Consider the following 19,251-nt stretch of genomic DNA (forward strand, 5'->3'; position numbering starts at 1 on the left):
CTTCAAAGAAGAGGGTTTCACCCTCATTCAGTTTTTATTAATATTTTGTTACAAATTAAGCAATCACAGATAACAATGTTTTGATGATGGTTCCATCCATAGCATCTTCCAGCAAAGAAAAAAAAAAGCCTTAAAATTTCCTCCTTAAACAACAAGCTTATGTTCCCATTTGTGGAATTCCATGATTGGTAAACAGATCTGAATCCACTTTATTGATCTCCCTCACAATTATATGAATTCTGCTGGACAGTATTATAAATCTCTTCATTCTTAGTCTCTGTAAACCAAAAGGTACCTGAGACAGGTCTTAATCAATTTAGAAAGTATATTTTTCCAAGGTTAAAGTTGTGCCGGTGACAGCCTCAGAAGGTTCTGACAACACGTGCCCAAGGAGGTTGGGGCAAAGCTTGGTTTTATACATTTTAGGGCTACATGAGACATCAATCAATATGTGTAAGATGCACATTGGTTCAGCCTGGAAAAGCAGGACAACTTGAAGCAGGGAGGGGACTTCCAGGTCATAGGTAGATAAGAGAAATATGGTTGCACTCTTTTGAGTTTCTGATTAGCCTTTCTTTGAATGCACAATTTACAGAAATAGTCACTTATGCCTTCGTCTGGTTTAGTGGAACAATGGGGCAGAGGAAGCAATTAGATATGGATTTGTCTCATGTGAACAGAGGGAGGACTTTGAGTTCTGCCTGTCCACAAGGAATTTCCTTGTGGGCACATTGTGAGGGAGGTATGGAGCTTTTTTATCTTTGTAACTACCTTATTTAGGAATAGAATGGGAGGCAACTTTGCCCATGGATTTCCCAGCTTTACTCTTCCCTTTGACTTAGTGACTTTGGGGTCCTGAGATTTCTTTTTCTTCCATGTCTTCTCATCATAACTAAGGCTAACACTTATTGAGGGGACACTTTGCACCAAAAACTGCCAATTCTCCTGAAATTCAATAATTCCACAGAGGTAAATATTTTATTTTGAAGATGGAGTGATGTTTCCAAGAGAGTTGTTAGTAAGATGCTGGGGTGGGAAGCAAATCCAGGTCTATTTAGTTTCTAAATCTTCAATCTTTTTATTTTCTAAATCTTTAATCTTAACGTCTGTGCTATGCTTAGGGTTAACCATACTCAATAATCACTGGTTTTTCATCTGTAGCTTTATCTTCTTGTTCATTCATTCTTGATGACTTTAATGTTACTGGATTCATTTATTTTTATTTTTATTTTAAGTTCTGGGATACATGGGCAGAACGTGCAGGTTTGTTCCATAGGTATACATGTGCCATGGTGGTTTGATGCACCTACCAACCAGCCTTCTAGGTTTTAAGCCCTGCATGCATTAGGTATTTGTCCTAATTACATGGATGAAGCTGGAAACCATCATTCTCAGCAAACTAACACAGGAAGAGAAAAACAAACACTGCATGTTCTCACTCATAAGTGGGAGTTGAATAATGAGAACACATGGACACAGGGAGGGGAACATCACACACTGGGGCCTGATGGGGGTTAGGGGACAACTACATTCATATGTATTGATCTCTAACTCCAGCCACTTCCTGACCCCTCACCTGATTTAGTTTTCTTTTTCTGCATTTTTCTATTATCCTTAAAAGTGTAGTGCTTCAGGGACCACTCATTCCCCTAGGGACAGGCTCAGGGCAGCTATGCAAAAAGGTGTGCTGATACTTGCTAATTTACTTTCAATTTTTCCCCTTAGGGGGCCCGCCTTTTAGTTGGCCTTTTTAGTTGCAGCAGCAAATTGGACTGACCAAGAGAATAGAAGAACTAATCTATGAAACCAGATCTGAAAGTTTACACAATTTAATTTGGAAAGCTAAATGTGTCAAGAATAGAATCAAAGTACACAGAATAATAAAAGGCAGGGAAGTGCTCTGATGGAATTCTTTTTCTTCTTCTTCTTCTTCTTTTTTTTTTTTTTTTTTACTGTAATAAAATGTGAACATAACAACGATTTTTAAAGGTTCCGATGAATTTGTAAATGGTGGATTTGCCATTGCCATCAGTGAGAACCATATCTCCTATATTATCCTGAAACAGTTAAGAAGTTTACTTCAGCAGGGTTTTTGTGGTCTTTTACCGATAGGTTTAATGGATTCACTGACTAGCAATAGAATGGTTTCCTATGGAAATAACATTTTTGTTTACTGCTCACCATTAGTAAGCTGATAGTCTCCTACTGTAGTACTGCTCATGAGAGAAACCTTTTGCAGATTGTTGGATGGATGGATTGATTGATTGATTTTGAGACAGAGTCTTGCCCTGTCTGCCAGGCTGGAGTGCAATGGTGTGATCTCAGCGCACTGCAACCTCCGCCTCCCTGGTTCAAGCAAGTCTTCTGCTTCCGCTTCACCCTCCTATATAGCTGGGATTTCAGGCACCTGCCACCATGCCCAGCTAATTTTTGCATTTTTAGTAGAGACAGGATTTCGCCACGTTGGTCAGGCTGGTCTTGAACTCCTAACCTCAGGTGATCCACCTGCCTCAGCCTCCCAAAGTGCTGGTATTACAGGTTGCATCCAACTGGGAAGTCTATCATGGCCATTGTCCTCTTATGTTTTAGTGGTGATGTGGGAACCACTTTGCTTACTGACTGGGGACTTTTACAAAACATAAAACCATAAGAAATTTAAGGAACTTTTCCCCTCAAATTCCAGTTCTTTATCTTTCAACTTTATTTGCTCTGCAACTAACAATATGTGATTTGTCTTTGTTACAGGAATGCATGAAGATTTCAGAAGTAATTTGACACAGAAAAAAAAATACATACCCACCAAAAACTAAAAATAAAAAAACAGGTTACTAAGGAAAAACTTAAACATACAACATTGTGGAAAATTACCCTATAGATATTTGAAATGATATTCTGTAAAAGGACAGAAAGCACCCTGGAAACTTACGTTATACACTTATGCTTTATTTTGCCCAAGAATACAAAACTCTAATATTTGACCTTTCAGAAGCAGCAATGAACATGGACCAAATGTCATCCAGTTCCACAAGCTAGAAACCTGCACACTGCTTGACACTGTTCCCTCCGCTGCCATATACAATTACATAGTGCTGACCTTCCGACCTCCTAAATATTTCTCCAATCAGCTGTGTTTTGCCCACCTCCATTGCCAATGTCTTTGCCCATGCAACTGTTATGTTATTTTTTTCCTGTTACTATAATGGACAAACCAGAATTCTTATATCAAAATTGGCTCTCTTTTAGGCTTCACATTTTGGCCAGAGAAGCCTTTCCAAATTTGTACCTGTGTGTAACATGCTCCTGCTTAAAACTTTTAATGTCTTCCTATTGCTTTTAGAGAACGATGAAAACCCTTAATGTGACCACTGGTTTCACTCATGCCTAATACCCAAATCCCAAATCCTACTACTCTCTGTTCACATTCTGCATTCTGTTTTCATTGTTTTCTCTTTTTCTTTTCAAATGCCTTGTCTCTCCTCCTGTCCCAGGCTCTTTGTATATTATATCACCCTTTCCTGGAACATTCTTCACCCTGCTGTTAGTCTAGTTAACTCATACTGGTGTTTCACATCTCAGTTCAGAATTCAATGCTTTTCCTTCCCACCCAAGCTAGGCCAGATTTATCTATGTGATCTCATAGAAATCATTCCTTTTCTTATAAAAACCTTTCTTAACTTGTAATAATATGATCATCAGTGTAAACATTTGTCTTTCTTATTAGACTGTATACTCCAAAAGATGATAAACTATGTCAACTTTTCCTTATTCTAACCTCTCAAGATCAAGAACAGTGACCGCTAAATACTAGGATCTCACTAAATATTTACTGGATAAGTGAATGCATGAGTTTTAGACATCATTAAGTAAAGAATAGATGGAAGGCCGGGCGCGGTGGCTCAAGCCTGTAATCCCAGCACTTTGGGAGGCCGAGACGGGCGGATCACGAGGTCAGGAGATCGAGACCATCCTGGCTAACATGGTGAAACCCCGTCTCTACTAAAAATACAAAAAACTAGCCGGGCGAGGTGGCGGGCGCCTGTAGTCCCGGCTACTCGGGAGGCTGAGGCAGGAGAATGGCGTGAACCCGGGAGGCGGAGCTTGCAGTGAGCCGAGATTGCGCCACTGCACTCCAGTCTGGGCGACAGAGCGAGACTCTGCCTCAAAAAAAAAAAAAAAAAAAAAAAAAAAAAAAGAATAGATGGAAATTTGTTTCCATGTGTTCACAGTACTCCAAAATTGTAATTTGTTATTTAAAATCTGGTAGACAAATTTTAGTATTTGTAATGGTATATATACATACCATTACAGTGGGGGGGGTGTATATACATATATATGTACACATGTATATATATGTACATATATATGTATATACACACACACACATACTGTTAAAGTGTGAGACTATGAGGTGGGAAGAATCATCTTTGTAATTGGTACACACGCACACACCTATATATATATAGATATACACACACACATATAAACATACCAAATGGCATATATATATACACACACATAATACATATATATACCAATTGGTATATACACACACCCCGCAATTGGTGTATGTGTGTGTGTGTATATGTGTGTGTTTACAAATACATTGATTACAAATATTATGATTACAATTACAAATATTATGATTCTTCCCACGTTATAGTCTCACACTTTCAACTAACAACCTGGAAAGTAAGACAATATAATTCATTAATTTCTATAACATTTCATAATATAATATGAAAATTCACTGCTGATTTCTAGAGTACAAAGTCTAGAGGGCAGTGAACTTTCATGGCTCCAGCTTTATCTAGTTAGAGTTACTTAACCCACAGGTTGGCATTCTCCCCTCCTCAGGGGCTCTCTTTCCCCAGAAGGTATCGCCTCTTTTCTTGCTTTCCTGGCCTCCCTCTTCAGTGTTTCATGTTTGTCCTTTTGTGTTAACCTTTGGAATTATCAAACAAGTTGTTGCCAGAATCTGGGGACTCATGGCCGATGTGTTCCCAGCTAATAAAGCAAAACCAAGAGAAAATAATCCTCAGCATTGCATTTCAGAACTATGTGGGCTTCCTTTGTATTCCCCAAATTCAGTGTTGGTGATTAATTTCCTCATATCGCAGTAAGATGATTTATTTGGTGCCCTCAGGAAAAAATTAAACCCCTTTTATCTGTTTTGTATTTTCAACATTGTAATCATTAATAAGTATTTACTAAGTAGCAGCATGATGTAGGTGAACTATCACATGGGTAGGAATAAATGCATCTTAATCCATTATGTCCTCTAAGACACAAAATCATCATCTACGACATGGAGATGGTGCTGTCTTTCTTCTTAAAGCATCTTTTACAGCATTACTGTATCAAATTCAGCATACGAGAATAGTCTTTGAAAATCATAAGGCTCAAGCAGAAATTATTATTTGAAGAACACAGTATTTTAGGAGAATTGTAGAACCTGCTTATATTTCCTTCATTTTTCTATGAAAGCTTTCATTTTAAAGGTTGGCTAAACAGGTATTTTTGATCCTTTTGTTTCATTTCTATTTGCATAAATAAGTGGTTTCGATTGGGTATGTTCTTATTAGGAAAAGTTTACAACATATATGCTTAATATAAAAATGTTTGATATAAAGGTCTAATTTAAAATGAGGTTGAAAGAGAAAAAAAGTAGAAAAATCTTGTATATGCATGTAGACATAGGCCTAAGGAGAGAAGCATATGGAATAGCAAGAATATTATCAAAATACAATTCAAATAGTTAAGTGTAGGAAAAAATGTGATGGAAACAAGTGGATTTTTATTCATAGCCTCCAGCAGAGTAAAAATCACAAATTTGTTTTTTTTTTTTCCAAACTATGTCTTTTTGTATTCAATTATTCAAGACAGAACAGGCAGAGAAGTACAAGGAAATGAAAGAAAATATTGATAAAGGAAGATAAAGTAACCAGACTAGATTTTGGTAGGATATAGCAAGACATAAAATTGATATATTCTAACTACATAAACTAACATACTCCATTTTTTGCACAGTACACTCTATTCTTGTTCTGGCTAACAAAAATTCTGTTGGAGTAGATTAAAACTGTGATCCTATCACTTTTTTGTTGGACATAAGAGAACTAAATATTTTCCATAACATTTGTTCCACTCAGGAGTATCTTTCTTCACCTCCACTCCCATGATAATCGCCACCATTAAAACTGTTATTACTAAGAACACAGGTTTTTGTTGTCTTTTTCCAGATTCTTGGAGTCTCTTGATTATGCAGTAATTTCTTAAATTATGCCTCCCTTTATCTTTCCTCTGTTTTTGGTATATGTAATATCTAACAAATCTAGACCAGGTAGACCGTCCACACTGGGTCATATCCTAGGCCCAACCCAATGCTTATAAGGTTAAAATAACGAAATACGATTAAAAAATAGAATAGTCACTAAGACTGATAACTTTTAGAAATAATTTATCTAAACAAATCAAATAATCTTTAAAAATCTCATGGTTGCCATTGCTGTTGTTAAGCCACATTTCCCTCTTTGATTTCCTTTTAGAACTGTGTTGGTTTGAGAACTGGTATAATTGGTGATTTAGAGTTAAAGCTGTAGACTCAGGTTGGCATTAGAACCTGCTCTGCCACTTACTAACTATGCAGACTCTCATGAAGATATTCAACTGCAACATCACATTCTGTTAAAAGGAATGCAATGAGGTAATGTGTGCAAAGCCTTTAGCATAGTGGTTGTCTTAGACCGATAAGTAAGTAAATATTAACCATCACTCATTCTCACCTTAACTCTCTTTTAATTAGATGTAATGTATATTCATATCCAAACCCATGTATAATAGAGCAGTGGCCCTCAGACTACATGTGGTGAAGGACAGTACTTTTATTAACTGCCAATCTTTCGTAGAAAGATAATATCATAAAATACAGTAAAATTCGATTAATAGGAAGTGTAAAAATACACAAAATATAAGCCCAGAGATTTTATTATTATATTCGACACATATAAAAAACATTCCGTTAAATTTCTATAGAAGTTTATAAATGTTTTCACGTAATTTCTGTATTTGCTTTATTGTAGAGGGGAAATAAAATCTATAGACAGACACAGGTTCCTCGATCATACTTCCACTATGAAGAGTGGATATTTTATTATTTTTCTTTTGAATAAGATAACCCTATTTCTAAAATATTCAAATGTTCATTGATATGGTTATGTATATATACATTTATGTATACGCACGTAACAATACATACACACATATATATATTTGGCTTAATGTGATATTTGTGTTACAACAAAAGTACGAATCACTGAGTCTTAAGTGTCCTTGAAATGGAGGATGAGGCGAAACTGACCATCTGGCTTTGAGTTGTCACTAATCTCTACTTTGATGCCTGAGTATTTGTCAAACAAAGAAATGTCTTGCATATTACTGTGTATATTTGTTCTCTGGTGACATTATTTACTCAGATAACCCAGAAATGTTTAAAAAACTCATGGCAGCACTTTCTCTTGATTTTGTTACATATGTACAGTTTGATTTCTTTCACATAAAGCGATATCAGGTTTACATTTTTCTTTTAGGCAATGTAATAAGGTAATAAGTTAGTATATTACCCTACACATGCCCAAAAAGTGTACCTTTGAGAAGCTAATGTATGACCAAACATGTCTGATCTTAGAGCTCAATTTTTACTCATACCACCACCCACTATGACACCCTCATCCCATTCTCCCCCTTCCTAGGGAGTTAATAACAGCAAGGAGCTTTTTTTTTTCCTAGGTGGATAATTGGCAATCGAGGGAAGCCAATCCAATTTCTGTTTTTTCAATGTCTCTTTAATTCATCAGTGAGGGGGAAAAGGTGGATACAGGTTGCATGAAGAGGAGGAAAGATTCATTTTGAGTACCCATAAATTTTTTGGTAGTTTCTGAAAAACTCTTCTTAAAATATGCTTCTTTTTCTTTACCTTTTTCCTCCTTATATTTGTTGCCTCTAAGAGATGTGTCACCTCTGCTAGAGTGATAGGCTATATAATTCCTTGCTGCTTTCATCTATATATTTTGTAATCTGTAGGTATAGAGGTAGATAAAAATCAGCAGCATAAAATACACATTTTCCCTGTTTAGTTGAATGAGTGATTCAGTGAAATTGATAATTATACATATCAGTTATCACCTGTCTAATGAACAACCACAAAACCTGACATGAAACAATAAGTGTTTGTATATGCTTGTGAAACTAAGACCAAGTGGGCCTTGGCTAGGTAGCTCTGTAGGTCTCAGCAGGACTTGACCACCTCTAGGAATAGGTTAGTTTTGATTGAATCAGCCTGGCTCTGCTCCCCTCTGTCTCTCCTCCAGCCAGAGTAGCCCAGGCATACTCTCACGGCAGTGAGGAGGCACAGAGAGAGGGCAATCCCAGCTGCACAAGCACTTGTTAAGCCTCTACTTTCTTTATCTTTGTTCATAGTAAGAGAATGCTGCAAATTACATGGCAAAGGTCATTGGTTGGGAGGAGGAGGATGAAGAGTTAGAACCATTTTTGCAACTGATCACATATCTTAAAAAGTAAATTCTTTCAATTGAACAATATGATAAATGAGTAGGAATAGTTAAATAATTATATTTATCTTGATGAAAGTAATGTACTTGGGCAAGTTACTTAAACCTTCTGTGCCTTGGTTTCTTCAGTTCTAAAATGGGGATAATAATAGTGTCATCCCATAGGATTATGGTGAGGGTTAAATCAGTTGATTATATTGTGTGTAGAGCAGTGCTTAATATAGAAATATGCATAATTTAAGTGTTAACTGTAGTTAGTAACATCATTATTATTGTTAATATTGAGGCAACACAGTTGAACACTGACAAATGTGTACAAATGATATATGGTTGTATTAATATTTTCTTGAGCATATTTATTTTGTGAATTTTTGGCTAATATTTATAGCATTAGTGCCATCTGTTCATCTTACAAGGATTATTATTTTAGGAGTTTATACATGTGTATATTCCAGAGAAAAAGATTTTACATTATAGAACAAGTTTGGACATATTTTTATTTATAATCTTAAAATGTCTTACTTATAGACGTAAATAGCACAGATTTTTGTTTCCATTTTCTTGCTTTTATAAATTTTGTACTAATGTTAAGAAATGGTAGCAAGTTTATGACTAATGTCACTTTAATTGATATTTCTTAAAATGTAATTGTTAATTGATTTGTTCTATGTAGCAATGAGAATATATGCCAGTGTATCCCAATTTTAATGTGCAGACAGTCACGTGGGACCTTGTGAAAATGCAAATCCTGATTCTGTAGGTCTGGGGCAGGCCTGGGATTCTGCATTTCTAACAAGCTTCTGGGTGATGAAGTTGCTACTGGTCCCTGAATACCACATTTTAAGTGTATGTGCACACACACACACACACACACAGACATCTCCTTATGTATATTTAAAAATTATGCACACATATATAATACATATTTTAAAATATATAATACATATTTATATTGAATAAGTGAAACATTAAATCAAATTATTTTATATTTAGTTATTAAAATAAATGTTATAAAACATGTAATAAACATAATGAAACATAATACTTAATAAATTATTGTATCTAATGTTGTGTTAATCTCTAAATGTTGAAAAATATCTTTACTGCCAAAAAGTGCTTTAATTTTCAATTTTGTTTCCCTGGAAACTACTTAAGAAACAGAATTTGGCCCTATAAATATAAGTTGCTGTTGAGACTGCTTTGTTGGTAGAAATATACTTAAATTCCCTGGGTCCTGTAATTAGGATAAAAGTTCTCTTTTTTTTTTTTTGAGACAGAGTCTTGCTCTGTCGCGAGGCTGGAATACAGTGGCATGATCTCGGCTCACTGCAACCTCTGCCTCCCAGGTTCAAGTCTCCCAAGTAGCTGGGACTACAGGCACGCACCACCACATCCAGCTAATTTTGGTATTTATATTAGAGACAGGATTTCACCATGTTGGCCAGGATGGTCTCCATCTCTTGACCTCATGATTTGCCTCCCTCTGCCTCCCAAAGTGCTGGGATTACAGGCATGAGCCACTGCGCCCTGCCAAAAGTAATTATTAAACTCACACATAATTATGCTTTTGTTTGAGGTACACACACAACCACGTCACTAATTATTTTCCTCCTGGGGGCATTAGTCACAGCCCAATATTATAAATATTCAACTACATACAACGTTATGTAAATAAAGTACATTAGTCAACTTAATTCTCTGCTTTTGAGTGTTAACTACAAATATTTTGTTTCAACTTCAGGACTGTAAAATCTTTCTAAAAGTTTGCAATATTCTTTTCTTTCTAAGTCATCTTAAAAGTGGTCTGCCTTTTTGTTTTAAAGAAGTGGTTAGTGTCAGAACAGTAGCATTAAAGGATACAATTGATTTCAAAACTGTAAAAGATGAAAGAGATTGGGATAAATCTCTCCTGACCTCAGGATAAACTCTAGTAGATCAAATCTCCAAACAGTAGAAAAGGGAAGAAAAAAAACTGAGAATTCAGATTAAGTGGATCTGAACATGGGAATTCCCATCTAAAGGTATGTCTAATTAAGTTGAAATCTATTAAGAATAATTAAATAACAGCCTCCTTCATGGTGACAATCAACATTTGAGTTGTACTTTCAAACTCAATTTACATTGTCAATATAACTACAGATTACAACTTAATTTCTAGTTCACAAATTATTTTCCACCTCTTATTTGATATTTTTAAGAACCCTTTGTTATTTAATATTATACTAAAAGTAAGAACTTGGACTTGGAGACCTCCTCCTCCTTTAAGTTGAAGCCTCCTCTGAGGAGAGATACTCCGAAAGAGTCCAGGTAAGGGTCCTTATTGAGCTGTTAATGGGAAGGGACTCAATTTGGGATGACTCTGGAATACAGAGGTTAGTAAAGTATTAGTAGCTATTATTTATCATGTATTTATTATCTACTATTGAGAGACAGGACTAGCTGGATTTCCTAGGCTAAGAATCCCTAAGCCTAGCTGGGAAGGTGACCGCGTCCACCTTTAAACACCGGACTTGCAACTTAGCTCACACCCCACCAATCAGAGAGCTCACTAAAACGCTAATTAGGCAAAAAGAGGAAGTGAAGAAATAGCCAATCATCCATCGCCTGAGAGCACAGCAGGATATATAAACCCAGGCATTCGAGCCAGCAAAGGCTACCCTCTTTGGGTCCCCTCCCTTTGAATGGAAGCTCTGCTTTCACTCTATTGAATCTCGCAACTGCACTCTCTTCTGGTCCATGTTCGTTACGGCTGGGACTTTCGCTTGCTGTCCACCACTGTTGTTTACCGCAGTCGCAGACCCATTGCTGACTTCCATCCCTCTGGATCCGGCAGGGTGTCAGCTGTGCTTCTGATCCAGCAGGCACACATTGCCTCTCCCAATCGGGCTAAAGGCTTGCCATTGTTCCTGCACAGCTAAGTGCCTGGGTTCCTCCTAATCGAGCTGAACACTAGTCACTGGTTCCAGGGTTCTCTTCTGTGACCCATGGCTTCTACTAGAGTTATAACACTCACCACATGGCCCCAGATTCCATTCCTTGGAATCCATGAGGCCAAGAACCCCAGGTCAGAGAACACGAGGCTTGCCACCATCTTGGGAGCTCTGGAAGCAAGGACTCCCCCAGTAACACTATTTGCTACTATGTGTCGAATATCGTTTCTCTATTTCCTCTTTTTAAGTTATTTTGGAATTGCCTCGTAATCTAAAAAATGTTGTGAATGTGTTCAGAATGCCTCTTTTATAGTTTTCCCTTAAATGGTGGTGGTGGACAAACTTGAAGACATTAACAAAAACATCATTTTCATTTAGTCTTAGATGACACCAAGATGACACAGTAAGTGGAGTTGGTGGGCTAATTCCTAATGGAAGCCCAGGCACATAACAGAACTTAAAGGCTTTTCCAAGAATGAATCACTGGTGAAACTTCTTCTTCAGGTTGTATACGTTTGCGTGTGTGAAAATATGTACAATCCAAGTTTAACTTGGGAATGCTTAGTTCCTTAGGAATTTGCTGTTGGGTTAATAACTCTTCCCTCAATTACCTAGGTTGGAAAGTCCTCAAATTTTACCTTAGATCAGGATTGGCAAACTTTTGGCAAAGGACCATATAGTAAACATTTTAGGTTTTGTGAGCCATAAAGATCTTTCTCGGCCACTCAGCTCTGAAATTTGTAGTGTAAATGCAGACACAGACAATATATAAACAAAGGAAGGTGCCTGTTTTCCAATGAAACCTTATTTTCAAAAACAGGTGAAAATTGCGTTTGGCCTGAGAGCCAGTTTGCTGGACCACTGGATTACATTCTCAAGGTCACTTTCAATTCTGAGGTTATGGTATTGCCAGATCATCAGAGTTATTCATTCCTCATGAGTTATGGAAGGAGAGCTCCTTTCATCCTGAAACCAGAAGTCTCTCTTTGTACATGCAAATGGCCCATCAGGGTATTTTCCTAAACAAAGGCATTTCCCTCAGAAGAGGAATTCTGCTGCTACTGTTAAGATAATAAGTACACCACAGATGGTGCTTTCATTTCAAAAACAACCACAACATAAAAAAGATATAACATTTCTGTTTAATTATTGCATTTCTCTATCCTATGCCTTGATGATTTAGTTTGGCAGTGGTGCAAATTAATATTCAAGCTTCTGCCGGAACTCATCTGTTGTTGATTTTGTTGTTGTGGTGTTGGTGATGGTTCTAAACATAGGCAGGAGGCAAGGTGAGAAAAAGATACATCAAACTTCTTATCGATCTCGTTTTGGCAGATTCAAAGAGTTTATATTTAACCCTAAATTTAAATAAGCATTTTCATATTATCACTGCCAGTTTTAGAGTGTTTCACTGGCACAATAGTTGTATTATCCAACTGTATAGGAACGATCCATTAGACGAGGACGGCTTTGAGAAGGAAAGTAGGGCTCCTCTTTCTTTGGTTCTTGCTGCTTTGCATTGGGGTCTCATGTTGAAGGCTCACAGGCTTCCCCGTGGCCCCTTGACCCAGTCAGTGTTGAAAAACAAAAACTAAGAAATAGTTGCCAATGTTAAAAGGAGAGTATATGTAGAAACTTACATTTCTCACTTCCTTTGAAAAATCAGATCTTCTAAAGATCTAAGGTTTTTATTTTCACAGGAGAACAATGTGAGGGAGAGCTGCTTTTTGAAAAAATCATTGCTTCTACCACTGTCTTCATCTCTTCACCACAGCGCCTGAGTCAGAGGCCATTTGTCCTCATTACGGTGCCATGATCATGCCAGCTTGCCTCACTCCTGTATCTGCCTGGTCATTCAAGGCATTTGAGTTTGTGGCCCGTGCTGTGCACATTATCCCTGGAGATTACAATTACAATTATTTCCATCAATTACAATTATTTCCACCTATTGGACTTGAAGTAGTTCTACCTATTGGACATTTTCATTGCAATGTGTCTTCCTAAAGCATACTGCAGGATGGAAGCACAAAGTGTGACTGTGCAATTACTCTCAAGAGCATTTTTGTTAATGTTGGTCAGTGTCACTTTTTTAGGTCCCTTATAAGGAAGTACCTTTGAAAAGTTCTTGCCAAGAAACCTTTCATTTTCAAAAAGGAAAATATTTTCTTTCTTGAACAATTTTTATAACATATAGTCTTTCTCTTTTTGTCCTGGCTACCAGAAAGTTCAGAAGTCAGTGTGTCATAATCCTGGTAATATTTCTCCCCTTTGTGTGTCCTGGTTCTCTACTTATAATATTAATACTAACTATTAACGTGAACACACACATACTCAGGTTCATCTTGTGAGAGATTAGGGTTGAAAACATCAGTACAGACATATTCTTAACTTTTCGAAATCATCCTCCACACTGCCAACAGATTTGTATTTATAAAATACGAATCAGGTCATATTATTATTCCCTTACATATTCAGGAATTCAACATGTCTTCCTCTCACTTATAAGAGATCTAATTTGTTTATTAGAGTGTCCAAGACCCCTTATTACATTTCTCAAACCTATCTTGCCATCCACAGCATTCTCCAATTCTGTCCCACAAAGCCTGTATCTCAGTGACGAACTACTTACAGTTCTCCAAATGTACCAGGCCATTTCCCACCTCTTGCCTTTCGCAATACCATTTACTCCCCATATAATCACTCTAGTATTTTATAGATAAGTCACTCATAACAAATATTATATTGTTCTGTCATTTTTCCATGAAATGTACGACTACTCTTATTTATCTTGGTATATTTCATGCTGAATCCAATATTTTGTGTAAAACTGTTTTCACTGACTAATTGTGTAGCTGACTTTTGATTTGGTGAGATTTTCACAGAATTGAAGTAACTAATCAGGATATATTTTTGACTATAAATAGTGAGAAACGTTTAAAGAATAATTATTGAGTGCTTACTGTATACGGAGTTCTCTTCTAAATGTGTAATATGTATTTATTCATTCAATCACCCTAACTACCTTATTGCCCTATGATTTTTGTCCTCATTTTAGAGATGAGGAAACTGAAGCCCAGAGAGAGTGAGTAATTTCCCCAAGAACACACAGCTAGTAAGGAGTGGGGTCAGGGTTGAATCCTAAGGTCTGCCTCCACAGGCGATGTTTATCTGCTCCGTTGCTTCCCATGTTGAAAGTATATCACTGATGACACCAAATAGCAACTAACCTCAACTTCCATTGGTTCTATTGGTTCTACAGGAAATGCTGGGGTTGAGACTTCAATATTGGAGGAACAGATTAACTTCTCAAAAAGTCTTGAGAAAATGTACTAGACAGTAACATCATTGAATGTAACATGTGCGTGTGTGTGCATTAATTATTTAGCCACAAACAAGAAGGCTGAAAATATACCAGTCTCCACTATCACAAGCAACTGAAGGCAGTAGTTCTCAGTTGTGGAAGACAGAAAGAATCACCTGTCTGTGAAGTCACAGGCACAGCTCACAGAAAGGTGTTGTGGAATTGACTTCCTTAGAGTCCTAGGATGCGAACATTTCATCTGAAAAGATGTAGTGTCAGAAGTCCTTAAGGTATCCACCGAGAATAAATTGCTTCCTCTACATCAAGCATCTTTTTCTCTTTCATATTCAACATAGTGGATTCAGAATGGAGACAATACATCCCCAAGTTGCTGATGGTGTTGCAAGCACCGTTCATCATGTTTTGGACATTAAGGCAGTGATGATCAGAGGGGAATCCTGTGGACCTACGTTTCTGGTGTTTGTAGCAACAGGATGAGCATCAGTGAGCCAGGTTCTGGGCAGAGACACCTGAAGCCCAGGAGGCAGAGCCAGGTTCCTCTGACTTCCACTAAGTTACCCACTAGGTCGGCTCTTACCATCTCACTCATAGCTGATTTTAAGATAGGTTTTTAACTAGTAAACAATATGCTTAGATGCTCTGGCCTGTCTCAGTAAAAAGACAAGTGAAATGCCAAAGTCTAATCCTTTTGTTTTAGAAGGTATAGTTTCAACCAATATATTTATTAGTCTCTTGGGGAGAAGCCAGATTTATAGCTTTCCATTTTGTTTTTCTCACCATAAATGCATGAACATGTACTGTTTTACCTATCTTTTTTTTCTGGCGCATGGCCTGGACATTGACTCAGTGAGACTCTCATTTATTAGTGAGAAAACTAATAGGAGGAGATTTGGAGGTGCAGAACTCAGTGGAAAGCCAGAGCATTTATTTGGATGGGGTCTTATTCTAATCTGAGGTAGCATCATCAAGAAGAAATAAAGATCTACATAAATTGCTCCAGGAGAGGGCTAAATCTGTCATTTGGCTATTGCAATTTCATCAAATGGATCATTGTAACTGTCATCTTTGTCTTTGTCTTGAAAAGCATCTGCCACTAACAAAGCCTGTTCCCCTTGTAAAACTATTAGCTCTCAGTGAATTAAAGTTATGTAGCACACTGAATAAACTGTCTCCTGCATGAGACAGCATTTGATAATTCACACTTTTATGGGAAACATTGAAAGGAGATTTCTACATGACATTAGGTCATGTTCCTAATTACAGTTAGTATGTATAAAGTCATGCCGTTAAAGCTTTAGTTTTTAGCCCCTAAGGAATATTTTTCAGAATGGGTATACAACATTTTTAGAAGAAAAACAAAAGTTATTATTTTCTGCAATAATAAAATCTATTAAAGAAAAATGAAAACTTTGTGTATATTTTTTAGTCCAGTGGCATTTTTAAAAAGATCAAGGACAGTAAGGATCTATTTTCCATCTATATTTATATACATATAGAATAGCACAGTGTTAGACCTATTTAAAACTAGCTAAGTGTCTTTCATGGTCTATAACCAGGTTGAATTTCAAATTTACTTTTAATAGAGGAGTATCAAAAGCGCATATGTAGATTGTACCCTTATCACTTTTTTACTAATGTTGCATGGGATTATATTCATTATTATTCATCCCAAAGTAAGAAGTATATAAAAATCAGCTATGAATATTTCTGACATTAATAATAGTTGTAAAGTAGCAAGCTTTGTGCTGCTCATCAATTAATGTAGTCCATGGCATTGAGCATAGTAGTATTTAACGAACTGTATGCTTTCCGAAAATGCTGGGTGGTTTTTCAGTTGGAGCAGGTTTGATGTTTATCTTCAAGAGTTCAAGGTTTGGAGCCCCATTGAATTATTATTTTCAGCTCCTGTCACTATGACCAGCTAACATGACACCTGACCTCATCTGACTATACAACAATAGCTCTAGTGGCTGGCAAGTAAGCCAGCTGATTGTCATGGTTTTAGTTTGAGGTTTCAGTTTGTTCCTTTGGAAGTCAAATGTATCACCCTATGATTTCAGTGATCCAAGGAACAACTGGCAACTGTTAAGAGTATTGTATCACTGTTCCTATGGAAACATGTAAAATGGATTATAAAATATCTGAAATGTGTATTTTATTTGGTTCACTTTATTGTGAATATCTGATGCTACTTTAATGATCCCTTTCTGATTATCCTCTGGTTGAACTGTCTTCTCTTTAAGTTAAATCTTTAGTTTGCTCATGTCTTCTGTTTTCTTATGATATACTTTTGCTTCTGTATATTCTCAATAGTAGCAGATTCTTCTCAATTTATTGTATATTTAAAAAATATATAGACAATGATTGTGGCAGGAAGGGGTATATCCGGTCCTCCATGCCAAGGGACTCTTTCACCATGCTGGGAAATGTTCTAGAGAATGAATAGAATGTATAGTGAAGATCAAGTTCCTTCCTCTAACCTTTGTTTCCTTTTCTCTCCACAGGAACTTTTTACCCCTGAATGCAAGTTTAAAGAATCTGTTTTTGAAAATTATTATGTAATCTACTCATCCATGCTGTACAGACAACAGGAATCTGGTAGAGCCTGGTTTTTGGGATTAAATAAGGAAGGGCAAGCTATGAAAGGGAACAGAGTAAAGAAAACCAAACCAGCAGCTCATTTTCTACCCAAGCCATTGGAAGGTGAGTATTATGTATGCATTATTATTACACAGACTTATTACACATTTTATTTTTCAAATTCACAGGTCTACCAAGGCTATAAGAAACCCTCACAAATGCTGGAAATGTCATTTATTTTGGTCTGGGTGATGTTTGCACAGATGCCTACTTAAGTTATTCATTTAGAATTTGTGCCTCGTATATACTTTACCGTATTTGCATATGTATGTGTACCAGGAAAAATTTCTTCTCTGCCACCTCCAGTGTCTCAAATCCTCACTGCTACAGCCACTCTGACTCTTCGATAATTTAATTAATTAATTTAAAACAATTTTAAATATGTAATGATACAAACCTGTGATAAGTGTATTAGAAAAAGATAATAAGTATATTAGAAAAAAATAAGTTTTGAGTGTGGAATCAAAAGTATTTTCCATTTTGATATTATCTAGGTGAAAGTAATTACTTGTGAATTATTATAATTACAGAAAATTAAGAGATAATAGCTTGACTCTTAAAAAGCTTGCTGATGTTACACATCTGCTTTCAAATTGCATAATTTTTCACTGTATACAGTTGTAGCATTACTTCTTTTACTAAAATAATTTATCCACATTCATTTGTGTGCAGGAAGGGGTATATCTGGTCATCCATGCCAAATGAATGGAAACTTCACATTTACTTCAATCAGATACCTAAAGAGCAGGCTACAAAGTTTTTTTAATTAATCAACAACATCTGCACCTCTCTCGTTAATGATTCTGCCAAAAGTGTCATTTACTTTTATCTATGTAACATTTGAGAATTACAAAAATACTTGATTTTAGGCTATTCACATGTGTTTTCTATTCAAGTACTTTTGTTTACTCTTTTGCAGAAGATCAGATCTACAATAACTCAGTAAATATTTTAAGCTAGCTTGGACAGCTCATTTTTCTTTTTGTGTTTTATTCCTACAGGAAAGACTTAGCCATCAAGAGAAAATGCATATTGTTTTCATAATGCATATTCTCTATATTGAAATAAAAAAATTTGAACAGTCAATTCTTCATCATCTGTGAGTGTATAATTAAGTTTCAGTTTGCCTAAATTCAGAAAATCACTCTTGTTGGCTAATACTACTTTTATAATTTCAATGATGTTGACTTACTGTCACTCTTAATTTTATTTTTCTGTAGAACAATTTATTGAAACCGAAACAGCCACCAGGGCCTATGTAGGAAAAGACAAATTATTCCAGAGTCTGTAATATGAGTGAATTATTCTCAGTATATAGTGGATCATAAGGATGATTAGGATAGAAAGAAGTTAGAGGATTTCCCTGTACCTCCCAAAAAACGCATCAATGATACACTTTCATTGTTTTAAATAAATTTTGGTAACATTGGGCTCACCAATATTTAAATGCAAATAAAAAATGTAAAAATAAGGCCACAGATGCTCTAACAAGACCATGGTTTATTTGCCACCTTGCTTTATCTCTTTTCACTCATTTTGTGTTTTGTCAACAGTGAAGAATTGACTAGATTTTTAGAACCTTACCTTTTAGCTGCATAAATGTAACAAAACCCAAAAGGGCTGTTCTGTCATTTAACCGAGGTGAAATTTGGGAACCGGTGATTTTGCATATCCCATAGAAAATATCTGAGACAAGAATGATGTAGTATAGAATGGCACTTGGTGTTTCTCTCATGTGTTTAATTGTTATGTGTATATGAGTGTTGTGTGTGTGTATATATACATATATATA

At 36.3% G+C, this 19,251-nt stretch overlaps 1 protein-coding gene across 5 annotated transcripts in view; it reads left to right on the plus strand.

The window, feature by feature from the left end:
• FGF14 (fibroblast growth factor 14) overlaps positions 1–19,251 on the plus strand; it is a 692,204-nt gene that overhangs the window by 659,361 nt on the left and 13,592 nt on the right. For all 5 annotated transcript variants that reach the window (XM_033177332.1, XM_033177336.1, XM_033177335.1 and 2 more), the window contains one exon: positions 17,324–17,522. In XM_033177332.1, coding sequence (XP_033033223.1) covers positions 17,324–17,522 — 199 coding nt within the window. The remainder of the gene's footprint in view (positions 1–17,323; positions 17,523–19,251) is intronic.

Source organism: Trachypithecus francoisi, unplaced genomic scaffold (genome assembly GCF_009764315.1).
Source record: "Trachypithecus francoisi isolate TF-2019V2 unplaced genomic scaffold, Tfra_2.0 Lachesis_group18, whole genome shotgun sequence".
NCBI classification, from domain to species: Eukaryota; Metazoa; Chordata; class Mammalia; order Primates; family Cercopithecidae; genus Trachypithecus; species Trachypithecus francoisi.